The sequence below is a fragment of the Mustela erminea genome, chromosome 6 (genome assembly GCF_009829155.1).
Source record: "Mustela erminea isolate mMusErm1 chromosome 6, mMusErm1.Pri, whole genome shotgun sequence".
Lineage (NCBI taxonomy): Eukaryota > Metazoa > Chordata > Mammalia > Carnivora > Mustelidae > Mustela > Mustela erminea.
In genome coordinates, this window is record NC_045619.1 from 42150719 (window position 1) to 42172302 (window position 21584).

Sequence of the window (21584 nt, forward strand, 5' to 3'; positions counted from 1 at the left end):
CCAGGCACCCCAAGGGGCTTATAACTTTTTAAGTTTATTTACCCCTACTGATTTCATAAATTTACTAATGTCTGTATTATTTATAAATATACATTCTCTAGTCTTTTTTTTCTATCAAGGCAACAGTAAGATTTACCAAGATATTTGGCCACCCATACTTACATAGTAATTTCTTAATTTTTTTAAACTTCCTCAGAAATTATTTTTAATGAATGTAATGAGTATATCTGGCATATTTCCTAAAGCCTATATGCCTCATGCAATTTTTATTTTGTCTTTATATTTGAATCATAGTTTGGCTTATAAAATTATAAGTTCAGATTTCTTAAATAAAAGTTCATTTCTTCTTGTATATGCTATTTCCTTTTGAAGCTGATGTCAGATTCCTCCTGTGTAGGTTATTTGCCTTTTGTTGAACACATTCAGAATTTTCTTTGGTCTTTGATATTCATGAATCTCATAAACTGTCTAGGGGTTTAGAGTAAGGATTTCCATATTACTTTAACTCTGAGAAATTTATTTTTCACTTATCAGATAGTCACCTCTTCTGTCTTTCAGCTGTTACTAATTTTGTCATCCACGTCATAATTTTTGTTTTTCCAGAGAACTTTTCAATTTTAATGGACTTCCTTAAGTTGAAGTTTATTTCTGTTTATCCTATTTATTGGTTATTTATTTTAGCCACTGTATTTTTCATACTTAATATTTCTGTTTTGTTTTAGATTTCTTGGTCTCGTTTCTTCCCTATCTCTTTAAATATATTTACATTGTTTAATAATATGGCTTCAGATAATAAATACTTCATTCTTTCATTAAAAATTACACTTCTTAAGGGTTTAGTTAACTTTGGCTGTAGAGCTCAGGCTCACTGGTTGATAAGTTGCTCCCCAGTAATGATTATTGAGGGGAGGAATAAAGATCAGGCTCTGGTTTGTGACAGTCCCATGGAATTTAAGAAAAGGGATTGGAATGAACCTAAGGAGAGTTCCGATTACTTTGGACTCAGAAGTTTGCTGTCAGTTCCAGGTGATTTGTTTTTGGCTGCTTGGGGAAGAGGCGTTCTCCTCTGGTTGTAATCCATTTTACCTGGATTGGAGGGGTGGAAGAAGAATGCTTGTAGGCTCTCAGCCAGCCAGTTCAGCTTTCATCAGCTACTAAAAATGCTGGCACTAGGCTCTGCAAAGGGTGAAGGAATTATAGAGACTGTTGTAAGGCAAGTGCAGAATTTCAAAAGCTTTCTTCGAGCCTCTCCTCACTGCTGCCCATTCTGCCCATTCCCTCCCTTTTCCAGGTTGCAGTTCACTCTGTACAGTTGTTACTCTTACCCTGAAGTTGCTCGTAGTATGTGTGTGGTTGCGTGTGTGAGTCCCTGATTAGTTGTTTTCTTCTTGGTTCTGAAATTTCTAGAGTTGAATTCTTTTTGTTTTTCTGAGACACAGTGTGGGGGTGGGGCAGCACCCCATGCTGTTTCATCACCTTGACAAAACATTAGACTTTTTACTTTCAGTTGTGAGAAATAAAAAATTGGTATATGTAGGTAATTTTTTATTTCTCATTATCTTAACTTAAAGTAGTAGTTAAGTAAGAGAATTACTTGATTTACAGCAATCTGCCTAAGGCAGGAAATTCTAACCTGGATTCTATCTGTTGTATAGAGTCCCTGAATTTCAGTAAATGTTGAGCAAACATTTTTTGAGCTGTAGGGAGATTCATAAGTTTAATCATACTTCAGGGGGCTTATACCCCCATAGTAAATTGTATGATTTATGAATTATATCTCAAACCTGTTACTAAAAGTCTCGTAATGAAATATGCATTTTTAAAAATGTAAGTTTAAATTCTAAATAGAGACTAAAATAGGAAATAATGGTGTAGAATACCCTCCTTTTTTCTAATATCCTTTTTCCTAAAAATAGCTGGTATGAGTGAGATATGCATACTTTTTTTAAAGCAAGGTATTGTCCTTATTCTCATGGTTAGTCCATGACTTTCTAACTTCCTAAGAGATAGACTATTTTACAGCTTAAATGCCAGCACAGACCAGTCTAATCCTGAACTTGATTATAATGAAAGATTTAGGTTTGATATGATTTACATTTTTTTAATCACAACTTACTGTATTTGCTTTAAATGTTCACTCTTGAAATATTTTATAGTCAAGTTCATGTATTTATGTTTCTGGAATTTTAATTACTTTGAATAAGTATTGCTTTTGCTTCAAATAGGACACCTATCATTCACTAACTTCTTTGCTTTACTTTTCAATATAAGTGTGACTTATGTTTTACTGTGATGCTGTGTAACTGGTGTGTACCAACCTTTCAGTTTGCCTAGGGTAGTTAAAAGACGAGTGAATGCTCTCAAAAATCTTCAAGTTAAATGTGCACAGATAGAAGCCAAATTCTATGAGGAAGTTCATGATCTTGAAAGAAAGTATGCTGTTCTCTATCAGCCTCTGTTTGATAAGGTAATATTTCTACTACTTTATTTTCTTGATCTAAAATTTGAGATTACAATAAAGCTCTGGAAATACAAACACACTTGCGGGTGGTTAGTCTTTAGACCTCTCACCAAAATGGTTATTAGAGGTATTTAGGAAAACTATGGATAATAGCAATTCAAGTTGTGGTGTGCATCTTTAATGAAAAACAGCTACTAGCTGGATGTCAGTGTTTTTATGCAAGCTTTTCTTTTTTGTTTTTTTAACTCATTTTAGCGATTTGAGATCATTAATGCAATTTATGAACCTACAGAAGAAGAATGTGAATGGAAACCAGATGAGGAGGATGAAATTTCGGTTGGTACCAACTGTAATTTAGTGTTTTTTTATACCTTGGAAATATTTTATTGTAAGATTGATGGTGAGTTAATGATAATCAGAACAGATGAGCCACTCTTAGCCCTGGTGCCGTCTGTACCCAAATACATCATTACCTTGCATTTTTTTAGATTTAAATTTTAATAGATTATATAAACTTTCCCTTTGAACCTCATCATGACATATAAAAGATTGTTACTGTTTTTCACGTGATGAAATGGAGGCTTCTATTGACTTGCCTACCATTAATAAGTGGCAGGGTTGTGACATAAATACAGTTTTCTGTTACATGACTCTGTTTCCCCAGCATTGCTATTTTAATGTTGGTTGATAAGAAGAACAGAATGTTTTGATAAGAACAAGGGGTGAGGAATTGGGCAATGTTTATTTATTATTCTTTTTTTTTTTTCTGAAGCTTTACAATTTTTCTCTAAAACTGTTTCCATATATTTCATAGGTTCTCTCTTAGTGGTTCTCTTTTGGAGGGGTCTGGTAGTAGTAATATTTCTAGAAGTAAAGTTTGGTATGGGTAACAGCAGTGTTTACACAATTAGACTAGAACTTAACTGATTAAAAATTGCAGTTGGTGATTGAGGATTTGTTGGTTTCTGTACTCACTGCTGGTTGTAAGTTAAGGGGATAGGTAAGATTTTATCAAATAGTCTGATTTAGGAATTTAGTAACTTAATGCTGTCATTTATCAAGGAGGAGCTGAAAGAAAAAGCCAAGATTGAAGATGAGAAAAAAGATGAAGAAAAAGAAGACCCCAAGGGAATTCCTGAATTCTGGTTAACTGTTTTTAAGAATGTTGACTTGCTCAGTGATATGGTTCAGGTAATTTTATTCATAAAAACATCTGACTACCTCAAAGGATAAAAACCTTTGAAATTTAAATGGCTGTGATGACTAGTCTCTCCATTGTGGACCTTTATAGAATGATTGCTGTCTTTTGAAACCTCTGTTACCTGTAGAAGGAAAATGACATTTTTGATTAATATAATAAATAAATTATAATTCATTTTCAGAAATTAGATAATGAAGTGGTCCCTTTGACAGCTGTTTATCATTGAGCTATGTTTTGTCATAGTCTTTTGTCTTATTTGTTTAGTTGCTTAGTATTGGAGATTGGAGGGAGGAAACTTAAAATTTCTTTTTATCTGACCCAAAAAGACTTTTACAGTCTGAAACAAATATTCCAAGGAACATTTACCTTTTAAAAGAATAATATAAAGCTCTTTAGCTCTTTTACAGTTCTCACTTTTTCTGGGAGTACAACACAGATGTCACCTTCTCTGGGAAACTTTTCCTGTCCTAATTAGAAGCATTTCTTGAGGGGTGCCTGAGTGGCTCAGTTGGTTAAGCATCTGCCTTTGGCTCAGTTCATGATCCCAGAGTCCTGGGAAGGAGTCCCTCATCGGGCTCCCTGCTTCGTGGGGAACCTGCTTCTCCCTCTCCCTCTGCCTGCTGATCTGCCTGCTGCTCTGCCTGCTTGAATTCTGTCAAATAAATAAATACAATCTAAAAAAAAAAAAAATAGAAGAAGCAGCATTTCTTGAGCCACTACTCTGTGTATTATAGTACTTGTTGCCTTATAGTGTAATTGTTGAAAGTTAAAGTCAAGGAAAAGAAATCTCATAACAATGACTGCTTATTATTGCATTTCTCCTTTGGAAAAGTAGAAAAGGACCTAGCAGAGTGAAAGGAACAAGAAGCAGCTGGAAAAGGAAATGTTTTTAAAACCAACATGCCTGAGTTAGACTTGATTTTTTTTTTTTTTAGTCTTCAGCCCATTCAGTCTGATGATGATGTAATTGTGTTAAGTCACTTTTTTTCTACTATTGCCAGTAGAAGTAAGTAGAGTTTATATATAAACTAGCTTTAGTACAAGCCATAATCTGGAGAATAGGTCTTATGGTTCATAATTGTTACATAAAGCCTCACTAAAAATATCTCAGTCAGCTAAATGTTTATTGTCCAGTAATAGCACGCTAATCCTAAAATGCCATGTTAGATATGCATTTCCATATTTTCTTAATTTGCAGGAACATGATGAACCTATTTTGAAGCACTTGAAAGATATTAAAGTGAAGTTCTCAGATGCTGGCCAGCCCATGGTAAAAGAACTTTAAAGTATTTTCAGTTTTTTAACATTTGACGTTTTTAGATAGACATATGGAACTTTCTAAAAAGAGGTGATACTCTAAGCCTAGAGATGGGTCAGAAAGAAGTTAAAGCTCATACTTGGTACTGTTGTTGGTAGGATGTTAATAATTGTGGTTTAAATGTTGGTAATTGTGATGCAGAATTTATTTCTTTTCCTCCCTCTGGACATAAAACTTTTTGAAATATAGGAACTCCTTGATCCTAGATTAAAAATAAATAAAAAATAGTAGCATTATAAATACTTAACTCTGTCTCAAAAGGCATGTGTCTGGGAAATAAACAGAGTATGTTAGAGGGCTACCACTTTTCATGATGAAAGATCAGTTACTAGCTTCTCCCAAAAACCATCAGTAGTATGTGAGGAATGGGGAAAACTACTACAGGCTATAGTTCTATCGTGTGTAGTATAGTTGGGCTGTTCCTGTCAAATTTGGATAAGAAGTTGATTAAAAGTCCTCTTTGTGGGTATGGAAGGAGGAAGGAGTACTTGGTCAGCTTATTACTGAATAAAACTATTTTATAAACATGTTAATAAATAGAAATTATAAGCTAAGCTAAGTTTTATTTTGTGTCTTGTCCTGTTTTTTTTTTTTTAACATAATTTGGGGTTTATCTGACCCTTTCCCAGAATAGGAAAGGCATTATCACCTAAGCGTTTATGTGTTTATAAAAATAAACAGATTGAATTTTACTTACTAATGGATTAGCACTTGTGATGTAGGAATTTCATTAATTTTTTTTTTTTTAAGAGTTTCGTCTTAGAATTTCACTTTGAACCCAATGAATATTTCACAAATGAAGTGTTGACAAAGACATATAGGATGAGGTCAGAACCAGATGATTCTGATCCCTTTTCTTTCGATGGACCAGAAATTATGGGTTGTACAGGGTGAGTTTAATTTTACTACTTCCACAGAATATTCTGTCTTTTTGTTTTATTTGTGATTTGTATTATTTAGTAAATCCTGTGTGTCCTTGATGCATAGTTTATCTCTAAATATTTCAGAAGTGTTTTCTTAGATGAACACACTTATTTTCCTAGAATTCTCCTTGGCTTATAGTGTTAGAGACATTTCTTCAAAGGAGAACATCCTTAAATTTATTATATTATGAATTTGTGTTAATTGTCTCTTTATTGCAAAAATGTTTTTAGAATTAAAAATTTCTCTTTATATTGCTATTGAAAACATTTGAGCCAATTTTTCTTTCTAAAATCTGTAATTAAAACAGTAACATTTGGGGTACTTGGGTGGCTCAGTCAGTTAAGCTTCCACTCTTGGTTTCAGCTCAGGTCATGATCCCAGGGTTGTGAGATTGAGCTCTGTGTCTCAGCCCAGAGTCTGCTTGTGATTTATTCCCCCTTACTCACCTGCATGTGCTCTCACTCTTCTCTCTCTCACTTCTTTCTATAAAATAATACAATCTTTTAAAAAAATTAATATTTAATTAGATAAATCTTGGTTCTTCCAGCGGTGAGGTATAATATGGTAATTCTGATAGATTCTTCCTTTGTTTTGCAAGGTGCCAGATAGATTGGAAAAAAGGAAAGAATGTCACTTTGAAAACCATTAAGAAGAAGCAGAAACACAAGGGACGTGGGACAGTTCGTACTGTGACCAAAACAGTTTCCAATGACTCTTTCTTTAATTTTTTTGCCCCTCCTGAAGGTAAATAGTAGTTTTAGTTTGGGTATTGATGGTTGTTCTGTTAAAGCTTTCTTTAGTTTTGTACTCATTTGAATTTCTTTTCTCAATTTTGCAGTTCCTGAGAGCGGAGATCTGGTAAGTTAAATTATTATTAATTTGTTGAAATATTCACTATGAAATTAAAGAACTGGTTCTCAGAAGTGGGAAGTTGGATAGCTGCTACTATGATTTTACATTCTGAGGCTTGCAATGCATGGAGAAGACTTTTATGCATCTGAAATTATTTTATTCAGAATACCTGTAGTGTTTCCATTGAGAAATGCTGAAAGGCTAAAGACTTTTCTTTTGAGGCTTGGAAGTATTGGGGGGATTCAAGTTCTTAAGATGATATTTTTCTTATTGAAACTAGAAGTATTAGGTAAATCAGTTCTACTATCTATTTATTAAAACTCCTAACCACATTCTGGTTAGAACTCTTTCTATATTTGTTACTCCAGTGGAAACATGGTTTCATATTGTGGCCATGTATTATGAGCATATAGCCAAGAGCTGCCGTAGTGCCTGTGTACAGCCTGGAAGGAGGAACAACCTCAGAGAGGTCTGTGCAGGCAGGGTGTAAGCTACGTATGTTTTGAATCTGCTCTTCTGTTGGCCAGATTTTTTAACTTTAACTCAGATAGTTGAGTAGTTTTATACATATGGAATTAGAAAGTATGTGTATTTTGAATACTTTCTGAGTTGGAATAGTGTTGGTTAAGGCTAAGAACAGATCTGTAAAAGGCAAGTATTTCTGCTTGTAAAGAGTGGTAAGTGGCTTTGTTCAAAATGTCTGTCTTTGTGGGACAAAAGGGGGGACTATAAAGCAGCACCTGAATTTTAGGTAGAACTACTTAATGAACATGGTAGAGTTTTGTGCTATTTTCATGTCAGTGAGTGGGTTGGGAGTTTGTGTTGAAGTTTTTTTTTTGTTTGTTTGTTTTTTTAATTCTGTTGTCATATTTATGGCACTAGAACAGCCTTGAGTAGTTACAACTAGAACACCTTTACCTGTGATTAGAAGTCTTTCTGTCAAAGTGCACTGCTCCCTTTTGTGTTTTTTTTTTTCACTGTTTATTATAGTGGATTATGTTGATGAGTCAAAATAAACATCCATGGAATATTTACTCATTATTCGGTATCATGGAACTTAAATGACATTATTTGAATTTTGAGTAATGTCTGTACCATTTCTGTGTTGTGGTTTGTCATTAAATAGAAATCCTAGATTGACTTAGTATTTATTAAGTAGGATTCTGTCTCCTAATTTGGCTTGTGTACTCTCTTTAAGGAAGTGTGAGTGATCCTCCATGTTCTTCCATTATGTGCCATATACCTAATGTTATTTAAATCCCAAGATTCTTTCTTAGTATTATTCCATTTGGTGTTTTCAATAGTGCATATTTATAAGGAAAATTAGTCATGTAACAAAGTTGCTTTTATTTTAACATTTTAAGTAAAAAAATAAGCAATAACTGGTTCTAATTCTTATTTTCTCAAAATTTCTCTGGGTATGTACACTTACGTGGGAACTTTGTTTTATTAAAACCCTATGAACCCAGGGTATATATAGATGATCATTTAACCTCACACATAAGCTAATTTTAAAATGACAGATAGTTAAAAGTGAAGATCAGTGTTGTTTCATAGAGTTTAAACCCAAGAAAGAGTTTTTGCATGTGCCTAATTAAATAAAAGTTACTAATTTTGTGCCTTTTTTTTCCTTAAAAAAAATACAAAACAAAACAACAGGATGATGATGCTGAAGCTATCCTTGCTGCAGACTTTGAAATTGGTCACTTTTTACGTGAGCGTATAATCCCAAGATCAGTGTTATACTTTACTGGAGAAGCTATTGAAGATGATGATGATGATGTGAGTGAATCTGAATCCTGCGCTGAGATCATTTGGTGAGGGTATGATGGTCACAGTTGGTGAGCAGTTCAATGAATAGATGTAAGATGTAATTTTTTAAAAAACATAATAATTCAAAGGCTAATTACTGCTATCTTACAGATAACTTTCTTGTGTTTTAAATATGTCCTCTTAGGGTCTTGGTAGCTTTTATTTTCCTGCTAACAGGAAGACTGCTTTGACTTAGTGCAACTTTACTAGTGTTTGGTCACTGTTGTAGATATATTACACTCTTTGACCAGAACATACCTAAGATGCTTTTTATTACTTAAAAATACTAGAAGCATAGAATTTTTATTTAAAGGAGTATTAAGCAATGATTAAGGTAAAATTAGGCTGCCCTCACATATTTTGGCTATCTTTATTGCTAAGTGTCAGTCTTTCCAATAGATTCTAGGGCCTTTTTTGTGCTGTATGTTCACATAAATACAGGCAAGTAATATTCATAGTAATAGTTGCCTGATCACACTTAATGCACAGTCATACTGTGTTCTTTATTTTAACTTTTTAAATTGTCACATTTAGATAATGGCACTGAATTGAGTGATTCCTGCAGCCATTTAATTTATAATTAATTGCCTTGGGTTAAGTATTTTCCTCTTTGGATATTAGTGGATATAAGATGGCTATAGCTATGCTATTCTCAAATGTTTGTTAGCTTCATTCAAACTTCATCCTTTTTTCCCTTTTTAGTATGATGAAGAAGGTGAAGAAGCAGATGAGGTAATGTTTACCAAATGAGCAAATAATTCTCTGTTTAACACATTGAGAAGCAAATTGAGTGACTTATGTATTCCTTTGCTATAATCATTATTCTGTGATATGGGATATAAACCTTTTGGAAAAAAAATATGGTTTTAGAATTCTACAGCCAAACAATGTATGTATGAGGTTTCAATAAATAAATTGCAAAACTCAGAACATTTTTTTTATTTCAAATAATTCTGTTCTACTGCAGGGTTATCAGCTCTTTGAAGAAGTCAAAAGCTGCAGTAAACTTTTTCAACGTTGGCTGCAGTAAATCTTTTCAATAAAAGCTCTCTGGATGTCTCAAGTTGTGTTGGGAAATTTTTCATATTAGAAGCTTTCAATTAAATTGCATTGTCACCATACTCTGTAATCATGAAAATCTTTTGACCTATAGAGTAACTTGTATTAAAATTTCTCCGTACATTATGAGCCATTTCTTCCTACTGTGTACCTACTTCATGGATGCATTTTGAACTTTAATATAGGAAGGGGAAGAAGAAGGAGATGAGGAAAATGATCCAGACTATGACTCAAAGGTGAGCAAAATTAGTGCTGCTTTCTATTTAATTCAAGCAGGTTAAATAAGAGTTGATATCTCTGAATAGATAATCTCTTAATTTTTGTCCATTGAACTCTTTAATAAATCCTGTTGACTGGAGATAATGTATAGTCCACCTTAATCCCCACTGGCATTTCAATAATACGTGAAATTTGAATGCACATTTCCTAAGAAATTTTATTTTTGGTTCTGACTTTGTATTTTTTTTAGTCTTAGGCTAAATAAACCCTAAGATTCTTTTTTAAATATACATTATCTTGGGTTTTTTTTTAGATTGTATTTGAGAGAGAGAAAGCATGCATGAGATGGGGGGTGGGGCAGAGCTAGAGGGAGAAGCAGTCCCTGCTGAGCAAGGAGTCGATGCCTGCCTCTAACTCTGGAATCCGGGATCATGACCTGAGCCAAAGGCAGATGCTTAACAGACTGAGCCATCCAGGCACCCTGGGCTTTTTTTTTTTTTTTTAACTTCTTTAAGAAGCATTTTATTTTTTAAAGATTTATTTAGTTATTTTAGAGAGAGGGCAAGTGGGGTTTGGGAGAGGCAGAGGAAAAGGGACAGAGGGAGAAAAGCCAGCAAGAATCCTCAAGCAGATTCCTGGCCTGAGAGCACAGAGCTAGACCTGACGTGCAGGGATACGGGTCTTGATCCCAGAACCCTGAGATCATGACCTGAGCTAAAATTAAGAGTCAGCATTCAACTGACTGAGTCATACGAAGAATTTGAAATTACTTACAGCATTTGTTGTTAGGTTTTCCCTCCAAAGGATAGCTTTATAAACAAAGGTTTTTAAATAATCTGGGTGCTTGGGAATAGGGAAGCAGTACTGTTTGTTAGGTTTTCTACGCCACTTCTGTTCTCTGAGACTCCCAACCAATTGGTTGTTCTTGAGTATTTGTCATATCAGGGTTAGTAAAGCCCTTTATTTCCCCAGAATACATAGTACATTATCAGGATTCATTTGAAACTTTGGTTTCTGATAAGTGCATTCATTCATTTGCTAAATACTATAAAAGATCTAGAAGATACTTTAATGTAGTGAGCAGGTAAGAGAGGGGTAGTTAATAATCAAATCAAATACTCTTAAGGGTATGAGTGTTAGTATGTTTGAATAATTGATCTATAAAAAGGCAAAAATAATTGGTAATATGACTAACATAAATTGCTTGGTTGTTTTTGAGGATTATGGTTTAGTTTGTTATTTTATGGAGTTCATTCCAGAGTAAAATACGGGCCTTATTTTAAGCATTTTTGTGACTTGCTAATATTTGAATAAATAATTTGCCATCCTTGCATACCTTTTCTTTAATTTGGCAAAAATTTTGGTACAACAATGAGGTGATATAATTACAATAACTAGTGTTGAAAATTAACCGAAGCAGGTAGAAAAAGATAGATTGACTTGTTGTTTTCCTTTAACAGAAGGATCAAAACCCAGCAGAGTGCAAGCAGCAGTGAAGCAGGATGTATGTGGCCTTGAGGATAACCTGCACTGTAATAGCCTAAACACAACTATTATTTACTTACAGCCTTATGTTTTTGTATTTTCTTGGTAGACTCAGTAATTTTTTTTAAAGGAAAGGAACTGATAATTTTAAAGACCAGTTTGTTCTACTTAGCATTTTAACTCTAGTTTTTCTGCCAGATCTGTTGATTTCACAAATTCTTTTCATGCATGTTCATTCGTTACTACGTGGTTTGGTTCTTCTGGAATAATTTTTATCATGTAACAAAGATTTAGATTACAGCTATGAAAGTAAACAGAACTGTTAAAAGAAACTTTTTATTTTTTGCTTTGCTAATTTTTTTCCTGAAGAACCAAAGTATTTTTTTTCAGCTGGTAGTTGAATTGGGTTTACATTTGCTTGCACTAGCTGTGCTTTTCATTACTTTGTTATAGAAATACAGTGACTTAGACAATTCCTCATTTAAAAAACAAACAAAACTTATTGAGACAAATAATATGGTTAAGAATTTCCAGTAAGATAACAACTGATAACTTGGATTATTAATGGTTTTTTATTTTTGGTGACATAGTTAGAAACCTGGTAAGGAAACCGGAGTAAAGAAACCTAACTCACAGTGTGGTTATTGGTTACTGTAGGCAGGTGAATAAAACCTATTTTCAGAAGTTAAGCCTCATTATTTTAATTGTGTTTTTAAATTTAACTTCCATTAACTAAGCGTCTTTTCTTTATGGTAGGGTCTACCTTCTGCTTCCCTGGAAAGGATGAATTTACATCATTTGACAAGCCTATTTCAAGTTTTTTGTTATTGTTTGTTTGCTTGTTTTTGTTTTTGCAGCCTAAAATAAAAATGTCAAATATAATTTTAGTTCTCACAAGATAATGTCTTAATTTTGTACTAATTCAGGTAGAAGCTGAGGCCTAGCTTGAATTAAGCATTGTACCCAGTTTACCATATTATGGAAGAGAAGTGTGTCAGCGTTGGGAGAGGTACTACATCGGCTAATTAAGAAAGTATAAAAAAGAAAGGCAAAATCTTAAGTGATGTAATGTTTTTTTAAGAGAAAGAATAAAAGGTTAATCTTTTATTTCCTTTGATTAGAGCTAGAGAGAAGGCCCCAAGCCTCTATGGTTAATTCTGATTCTTACTGCTTTTAAAGTAGGAGTATGTCATTTACCCATGCTTCTGTTTACTATGTATTAAAATGGGTAGTACTGTTTACCTAACTACCTCACGGATATGTTAAGGCATATTAAGTTAAATTTTATGAAATGTTTCTTGATCTCATTAAAAGCTCAAAAATTTGGACCTATTTGTATCACAAGTATGATAGCCAGCATTTTATTCATACCAGAGCTTGATAGTTCAACTGGAAAACAAAGGTTTAAGTACCTCTATTCTGGATCTGGTCAGACAACACTCTTGCAGATCTTTGTGTGGCTCCTATCTTAATAGAAGCTGATAGATGAGCAACTTTTTGTAAAGGTCCAAGGATTGTTTTTAGGTGTTTTAGTTATGACCATATTGTAGTATAAACTACAGAGATCATGGGACTAACATAGGAAGAAGACCATTTTTAGTGGGGGGAAATGCCATTAAATTTGAGACTGTAGAGCCACATTTAAAATACCTCAGGCTAATTACTGTTAATTTTTTGTGATGAGCTTAAAAGCTTTGACTTGGTGAGGGTAGACTAAATGGATTATAATTAGAAGACGGCCTAGAGTTCCTGCTCTTAATAAAATTACATTAAGTTTGTTCTTAGAAGTGATAGAGCTTCCTTTTTGAAAATTTAGTATTAAGATCTTGGAATGTGAACACATCTTGTTATTTGTATAGTACTATTCATTCCTCTCCTGAGATTTCAATTAACTACTGGAAATCCTTAACCAGTTACGGTAGTGTGTAGGAAAAAAATGCCATGAAAACACCTTATGTTTTTCCTCTTATTTTCAAAATGCTTTTGTTTGCTTTGATTAGATATTCTTTGCTGATTCTTGTTTTTGTACCCATAGCTCATTTGATCACAGCCTTTTCTGAACTCGAAAATTTTAAAGATAGAATCCCATTTTTAATGAACTTAAGCAGCAGAACCACTATTTTTTTTTTCCATTCCTTTAGGTAATAGCTATTGCCAAAGTGAAGGGACAGATACTATTTCATCTTGTTACATAAAGGGGATGTGGTTTGCAGAGGAATTGTTTTCTTAATAAATTTGGCATTGCAGTGTTCATCTATGCCATCTCTCCAGTTCCAAAATGGTTCTATTCCATTTTAGAAATTTGAAATATGTAATTTGAAATCCTTAATAAAATTTGCATTTAATTTTATAAAATGTACTGGTGATATTTTGGGTGGTTTTTTTAAAAAAAAATGTGGATATATTTCTATATTTTTTTTTTGAAGAGCAGAGAGTAGAGATGTTTATTAGAGTAGGCTATTCTATGATTAGGCTAGGATGGCCTGTAAATTTGTAAATTTTAAAAGCGACCTCCCAAACCCTGCTAAATGGAGTTTGTTATTGGAAGACTAGAAAGGTTTTTACTCTGAGTTAAATATAGACATTTTTGAGATACTTTGAATTTTGTTTTTACATTTTCAGTTTATAGTTTCCCCTAACTCAGGCACCAGATTACCAAGAAGTTCTATTTTTTCTCTCAAGAAATGGCAGAATCTCATATAATCACCTTTGTAAGCTAATACTTTGAAAAATTTTTTCTGTCATTTTGTGGTCATTCAAATATGGTAAGTAAACAACAATAGTTTCATAAATCACTTAGTTCTTTAGTGATTAAAGATTCACAGATGTCTGAAAGTTTATGAAAATTTTCGGAGTTTTTATCTAGTTCACTGAAGCAGTATTAATATTTCTGTGACATAAAAATATCTTAATTGTGTGGAACTGTGTTCCGGAATAATACTTAGAAAAATGGGATTCTACCTCTGTTTCCTTTTTAGCTCATGTAGTAAAAACAAACCTGAAAGGGATGAGCTTTGATAGAAGTGTCTTCATTATAATGTGAATAGGTTATTATTATATACTCGTCAGTATATAATAAGGCCCCTAAGATAACTGAATTAACTGTTCATATTACTGCTGTTTGTAAGACAGTATGAGTTTGTGGGTTTTTCTGAGTTGTAGGCCATTACCATTATTAAAAATAAAAATAAAACTTAAAATTATTGTTTGTGAAAACCTTATACAATACAGAAATACTAAACTAATATTCAGATATTTTTTGAATGCTTGGTTTCAAGGCTTGATTTAGAATTTGAGTCCATTTTTATGGGTTAGTCTTAAAAAAAACTTTAGCCTTTATATTTTTTGACTAAGTCAAGCCAAATGTTATTTTAAATGTACAGAATAAATGGGTAGTTTAGAAGAAATGTATGTTCTTAATAGGAACCTTAGGAAAGAGAAATCTTAGCTACTTTAGGTTTTTTTTTTTTTTAATCTGCACTGTATATATACAATTGGTAATCGTGAACTGGATTTTGTTTTGAAAATGTGTATTCATAATTTAGGTAATTTGTGACTTAAAGGACTAAGTCTAATAGCTGAAAAGTAAATGTAAATGATAATGGTGAGATTAGCTAACTCATAGTGGTAACTTGGTATACTGGTTTAAATATCTAGGTATCAGAATATAACTTAGATTAAAAAAACAAGTTCTTGGAATAATTAGGGATCACTTATGTGACTTCCGAGAAATGGAGACATCTTTGTTGGGGTGCGAAATTACTTAAAAGATGAGCGTTTATCCATGAGAAAATTTTAATTGATGTATTAGTTATATTTTCAAAAAATACAGTATACTTTGTATCTTGTGTTTCTTCCATTTGACATCATGTACTTTTAGGTTTTTCAGTTAAAAAAATTAAGGCATTGACTAATTTTCTTAAGTGTAAAATGAGCAATGAAGCATAACAATTTAGAAATAATAAACTGCCAGCAGGAAATAAATCATTAATCCAGTTGCTTAATTTTCATATTGGAAATTAAGAGTTTGTAGCTTTTGTAGATCTCTTAATTACTTGTTTTGAGTTCTGTTATTTTGAAACTCAGGAGAAAATGTTGCTTAAGATAAAAGTAGTTTTTAGTTCCTTGTGTGGTTTAAACTTAAAAACCAAGAAGGAATTTGGGGATTAGTGATGAAAAATGCCAGAAGTTGACAGACCTTACATCAAGAGTTAATGCTATTCATAGTCATAATTTTGATATTTGTAATGAAGTTAGACTGTTGTGGCTCTGATAAATTTTTCATGGAGTGGTGAAGTAGTTTCTACCAGAAGACTCAAAACTTACATGACCGCTTTTATCTGGAATTTCAAGGAAGAGTAGGAATTTGTGTACTGAAAGTTGGATCCTTTGAGCAGAGAGCAAGCAGTTCAGTTGAAGGTAGTAGAGGAAACACACTGAAAGTCCTAAAGTAGGACAGTCTGGGGTACATTCAAGTTGTTGAAAGACTGGTTGGAGATAGAAAGGGCCAAGCCATGGAAGACTAAGTCATAGAAGTCCTTTTAAAGGGTTTAAAATGCTAAAAACCACCTATTGAGAGTATTTCAAGTGAGGATGACCCTTCCTTGAAGGCAGTTTTAAAACTAGGACATGAAAGATAGTATAATTCTGAAAATATAGTTGAAAGAATTCTTGTGTGTTCTTCTGTCAACATTTATTGATTTTGCTACATAGCCCTATATTCTTTAGCATACACACATTTTTTCTAAATGACAGTTGTAGACATCATACCCTTTTACCCTCTAAATGCTGTTTTATGAAGACATTCTTACAGAATCACAGTACAAGTAATGTTAAATGTGCAAGCAGATTTGTTTTGACCAGTGAAAATGGATTAAAAACTGAATACACACTGCATGCTTCAGAGTTAATCCAACACAGGATTTTTTTCCTAGCCATTCTCCAGTCTGTATTTGTGACTACTTTCATCAAATAGGTGGACTAAGGAATGAGAATTGTGGGTGAGGTTGCTGTATAGGAATAAAAAATATAAATAAAAATGGAAAAGATCTAATTTTAGATTAAGGCTGTATAGCCCCTAAACAAAGGATGAACTATCATTTTTTAAATTAATGTGGGAGTAAAATAGTTAATATATTCGGTGGTGGAGGTAGAATGGTTAAATATAGGCTTTGGGGGTTCATCTATCACTGTTAATTCAGCCTCATAGTTTTGTGACGATTGTGGTAAACATTAATGAGAATACATTAATGCGTCTAGGACTTAGAACCATATGAGCATTTAGTAAATGTGCTTCCCAAACATAAGAAAATCTAGAACTTGTAGTTGGAATCACATTTTAAATTGATTTTGGCAGTTAATTTTAGAACTAATTGGGGTTTTGTTGTGTTTCTGAAGGCAAAATGGCTGTTGGCTAAGAGGTGCTCTACTTGGCATACAAAAGAACAGACGAATACTGGATGAGAAATATAAACCTGTTCCCCCATTTTGAAAATTTTTTATGTAAAATAGAAAATAATCCTCTAAAGTCCGCTAGTTTCAAAAAAAAACCACCTATTTTCATACATGTTTTCATATGCTAATTTTTTGGCCTTCGCTCACATCCAGAAATAATCTAGAGTAAAATTAAGTCTGATAGTATTTGGATATTAATGCTCCAGAACACCCAAGTTATCAGCCTATCTTCTCCATCCCTAACATCTACCTGGAGCTCTGGACATTGTGACAGGTAATCTAGAGGTGGACAATGAGATACATGTCTGAAACAAGAATACTATTTTATTTTATTTTTAAGGATTTTATCTATTTGTCAGAGATCACAAGCAGAGAGGCAGGCAGGGCGCAGGGGAGCAGGCTCCCTGCGAGCGAAGAGCCCAGTCCGCGGGGCTCCATCTCAAGACCCTGAGACCATGACCTGAGCTGAAGGTAGAGGCTCAACCCACTGAGCCGCCCAGGCACCCCTAAGATGCTGTTTTAGACTTGGATTAGGCAAGTTGATGTGAGTTTCACAACTAGAAGCTGGATCTGATCTCTGTTCAGTTGGCTTGGTGAGAGGGCCTACAACCTTTAGAGCAACCCATGTCAACAATGCAGCCTGTTTAACCTGCATTTGCAGTTTCAGCTCTGCTTGGCTGCTTTTTCTTTTCAACTTTTTCCTCCCTCTAGCCTTCTGTGCATGTCTTACTCAACATAGCGTCTCTCTTTAATACCTACCCTTCAGTTTCATTTAATACCTATACCTTCAGTTCTGAACTGGTTCTACCGGTTTAAGAGGTAGTTGAAGGATGCATGCTCACTGTTGGATTTCCTATCTTACACTGGGCCTGGAAGATGGTAGTTGTACAGCAAACTTACATATGTGTAGATCAAATAGGATTTATCTGGACTCTGCATTGTATCATCCCCTTCTTACAAAGTCTTGTAGTGAGGTAAATGATGGATTCTCATTAGTTCAATCTCAGTCAACCAGGATAGCCTAAGGTCCTTCGTAGTTGTCAAATACTACATACTGCTTGGCTTATATTGAGAAAAATGGTAAAATAATGCTAGGTTTGTGTATATTCTGTAAATTCGTGGTTCTGTGAGATGGAAGGTATCAGCAGTTGCAGTTACCTAGTGCTGGATAAAACCACTCTCAACACTGACAAGATTTATATTGTTGACTCTGCTTGGTTCATTTCTGCTGTACTGAGCATTGTTCGGGGTAGCTTTTCAAGGGCAGGGACTGGAATTATCTGAAGGCTTTTCATGCACCGGTGGTTGATGTTGGATGATACGTTAGGTAGGATATAGCCAGATTTCTACCTAGATACTGCCTTACAGTAGCATTGCTGGGTTCCAAGAGGTAAAAGTTGTATCCCTTTCATGATGTAATCTGGGAAGTCCTAGCCTACTGTATTGATTATAGTCAGTCAAAAGCCCACCCAGGTTTAAATAGAAGGGGACTACATCTTCCTAGAGGTACAATAAGATTTTGAATGAGAGAAACTGAAATCTTATAATGGCCACAATTTCTTTATCTTTATGAAAATAGTTGGTTACAATAGTTTTTCAAAATGACCAGAAAAATAGAAAGTTGTAAATTGTGTATTGTATGCCTATTAATGGAGAAAGAAAAGAATGATTTACTCTATCGTGTTAGAATCTTTCATCATTTGTCTTCTGGACAATTGAGACTCCTAAATGTACACATAATTAGCTCACTTTTAATCATAAAAATGTCAAGATTGATTAGTAAAAGAACCTTAAATGATAAGTATAAGGTGACCATTAAGTACAGATTTGGTTTTATTTTTAATTTTTTTAAAGATTTTATTTCTGCATTTGACAGAGAGAGATCACAAGTAGGCACAGAGGCAGAGAGAGAGGGGGAAGCAGGCTGCCTGCTGAGCAGAGAGCCCCACACATGGCTCAATCCCAGGACCCTGAGATCATGACCTGAGCCGAAGGCAGAGGCTTAACCCACTGAGCCAGTCAGGCGCCCCTAGATTTGGTTTTAAAAGTTAGGTATATTTTGAGGAGTTCAGGGAAATACATTATTTCTGTTTTAAACTAGGTGCGATTCTGCTTTTATAGCATTATAGATCTTAATCATTTTTGAAAGATCCAAATGTGTACTCATTTAAGATAGTAGAAATAATGCTTTATTTAATCTTTATATTTGAGGATGGTAATTACTCTCTCTATATACATAAAATAGAAGTTGAGCAACTAACACATCCTCACCATTGGTCTGTGTTGTAGCTGGTGTGATGTCCACTTGTTTGGCCTTAGCCTTTGTTCCTACCCACTCTAAGAGAAGTCTTCACTGGCTTCTTAGAGATATTTCTGTGTGCACTAGTGGTTAAATAGGCACTTTCATAAAGCTGGGGATTTCAGAATATCAAATACTTTAGAGTACATAAGAGTTTATCTGGATAAACTCTGGATCAGTTTTAAACATATGCTGTCCCCTCCGCTGTGCCTAGTTTGCATACACATGTTGGCCAAACAAACCAAATGTAATGTGGGTTGAAAGGCATTTTCTTCTAGGTGTAAATTAGACTCTGGGGCTGATTTGGGAGCTTCATAGTTCTCAAAGGCTTTTGCTTTGCTGTCCATGGCATATGGATGGCTTCCATCTCTCCTCTCCTCTCTCTCTTCGTTTCCCCTCCCCCTTTCCTTTTCCTAGTTCTTATTTTATTTTTTAAATTGCTTTAGTGGCTGAAATGGCTGCTGCAGCTCTTACCCATCATGTCCAGGTTTTTTTTTTTTTTTAAAGATTTTATTTATTTATTTATTTATTTATTTATTTATTTATTTATTTATTTGTTGAGAAAGAGCACGAGCATGGGCAGACAGAGTAGGAGGCAGAGGGAGAAGCAGGCTCTCCGCTGAGCAAGGAGCCCAATGCGGGACTCGATCCCGGGACGCTGGGATCATGACCTGAGCCGAAGGCAGCCACTTAACCGACTGAGCCACCCAGGCGTCCCTCATGTCCAGGTTTTTAGGCAGCAGTGGGACTGAAGGAGGCAAAAGATTCTTGGCATCCAGTCCTCCTGTTGAAAGAAGAGGTTGTGATTCCTGGTAACAAGACCAAAGGGAGACTGGTGAATAGGGCAGACCTGGACATCTAGAGCTGAAGCTGAGTTTGGGAGGAGGGAGGCTAAGATGACTGTCACATTGGTCAAATATGCTGAGGATCCTTAGGTATAGAAAAGATGGTTTGATGAAGGATATCCTGGAACATAAGAGGCAAATAACTACATTTCAGTAATAGGTAAACAGGCCCCAGTAAGATTTAGGAATATAGCCCAAAGAATTGCATGCTGACCAGAGTCCTTTACTTCATCTGAGGCTTTTCACTTCATTGTGCATAATGGTTTCCTTGGAAACTGTGAGTACACAGATGAGGTTGAAACAATGACTGAAAATGTAAATGGGATCTTATTAGAAGCAACAACTGCTGAATGTCCTGGTTTCTGACCTGTGCAGAGATAGTCATTGTTACTCACTTGGTTTACTTGAGTCATGTAGTTTGTAGTTAGGAGTTGTGTGGCAAATTTGTTCCCTTTAATGTGAGATTTGATTTTCCTAGTAAGTTTACTGGCAATTGTTGAAGCTTGCCATAAAAAGATTTCCTGGGTTCTATCTTTGGTAAAAGTATCTCTCCACCTTTTTGGGCCTGGCTACCCCATAGAGTTCTTTCATTTTCTCCCTTTCACTCTTCTGTCTTGCATCCATTAAGCTGTCAGTTCTGTCTTCTGGGACACAACCTCTGCCCTCCAGTTGTTGGCCTACAGCCTGAATTCCTCTTATAAAGTAACCTTGCCATTTACAGTACTCAAGCAAGTTTTTATCATTCGATCTGTTTTCCTTCATCCTTGTATTTTTGGAAAGAATTATCTATACTGCTTCTGCTTTCCTCTAATGCCTAGCAAAGGCCTTTGCTCATTTGCTGAATTTTTTTTTTTTTAAGCAAATAACAACAAATTGAAGTCTGTATCCTCTCAAGACTACGTGCTATGTTGTGATAGAAGACTGAAAGGGAGACTCTATCCTTGGAATCTAGTCCCTTAAATGAAGAGATTGCCCAAGTGGCTATGGCTATCACATTTGTATTGTGAACAACTGGAGCATTTACCTAGTTTGAGAAGGGGACTCAGGATCTTAAGTGCTCGTGGGCTTTTAAAGGGGGGCAGAGGATGTTCTTCAGCTAGGGCAACACTCAAATTTCAAATAGGTTCAGGTGTTTTCCCCCTGTAGTCACTGGAGTACCTGATGCTTCCCTACTGCCACCCCAAAGGCTTCTAGAGTATCAATACTTTGAAATAGTAGCAGTTTCATGAGACTTTTTACAGCACCCAAGCAAGTTTCTCATACCCTCTTAAACTACCTTCATGGGGCTACTTTCCTCTGCTCTAATGTATCTCCTGCATTCTGGATTTAGGATGAAAAGAAGAGAACTAGACCCCAGGGCTCCATTTCATCCACTCATATTTTAATTTGTCACTTCATAGCTAATATTACCTTAATGCTCCTGAACTCAGTTACTTACTTATCTTCAGTAAAGTGTCTTCAACCTGCCTTCTCTATGTTGAATAGTAAATTTTCAACCAGAGCATTTAGACTTCTTAAGTGCTGTCAGCACCATCACCAACCTCTAGCATGATCCACTATGCTACTAAGTATGATAAAAACATTCATCTAAGATGTTAACTAGTGATCACATTAGTAGTGGGATATGATCAGGAAGAAATTCGCTCAGCCAAAAG

The 21584-nt window shown here is 34.6% G+C and overlaps 1 protein-coding gene across 6 annotated transcripts in view; it reads left to right on the forward strand.

Moving 5' to 3' along the window:
- The window catches only part of NAP1L1 (nucleosome assembly protein 1 like 1), a 33944-nt gene extending 20263 nt beyond the window's left edge, over window positions 1-13681 (forward strand). For 2 of the 6 annotated variants that reach the window (XM_032346951.1, XM_032346956.1), the window contains 11 exons: window positions 2326-2467; window positions 2717-2797; window positions 3524-3652; window positions 4861-4932; window positions 5731-5870; window positions 6503-6648; window positions 6743-6762; window positions 8416-8538; window positions 9271-9300; window positions 9813-9863; window positions 11307-13681. In XM_032346951.1, coding sequence (XP_032202842.1) covers window positions 2326-2467; window positions 2717-2797; window positions 3524-3652; window positions 4861-4932; window positions 5731-5870; window positions 6503-6648; window positions 6743-6762; window positions 8416-8538; window positions 9271-9300; window positions 9813-9863; window positions 11307-11342 — 970 coding nt within the window. In that variant the 3' untranslated portion in view covers window positions 11343-13681. Of the gene's footprint in view, window positions 1-2325; window positions 2468-2716; window positions 2798-3523; window positions 3653-4860; window positions 4933-5730; window positions 5871-6502; window positions 6649-6742; window positions 6763-8415; window positions 8539-9270; window positions 9301-9535; window positions 9632-9812; window positions 9864-11306 lie in introns of those variants that run through there. The other 4 variants (XM_032346952.1, XM_032346953.1, XM_032346954.1 and 1 more) reach the window with 4 other exon arrangements.
- The last annotated feature ends 7903 nt before the right edge of the window (window positions 13682-21584 follow it).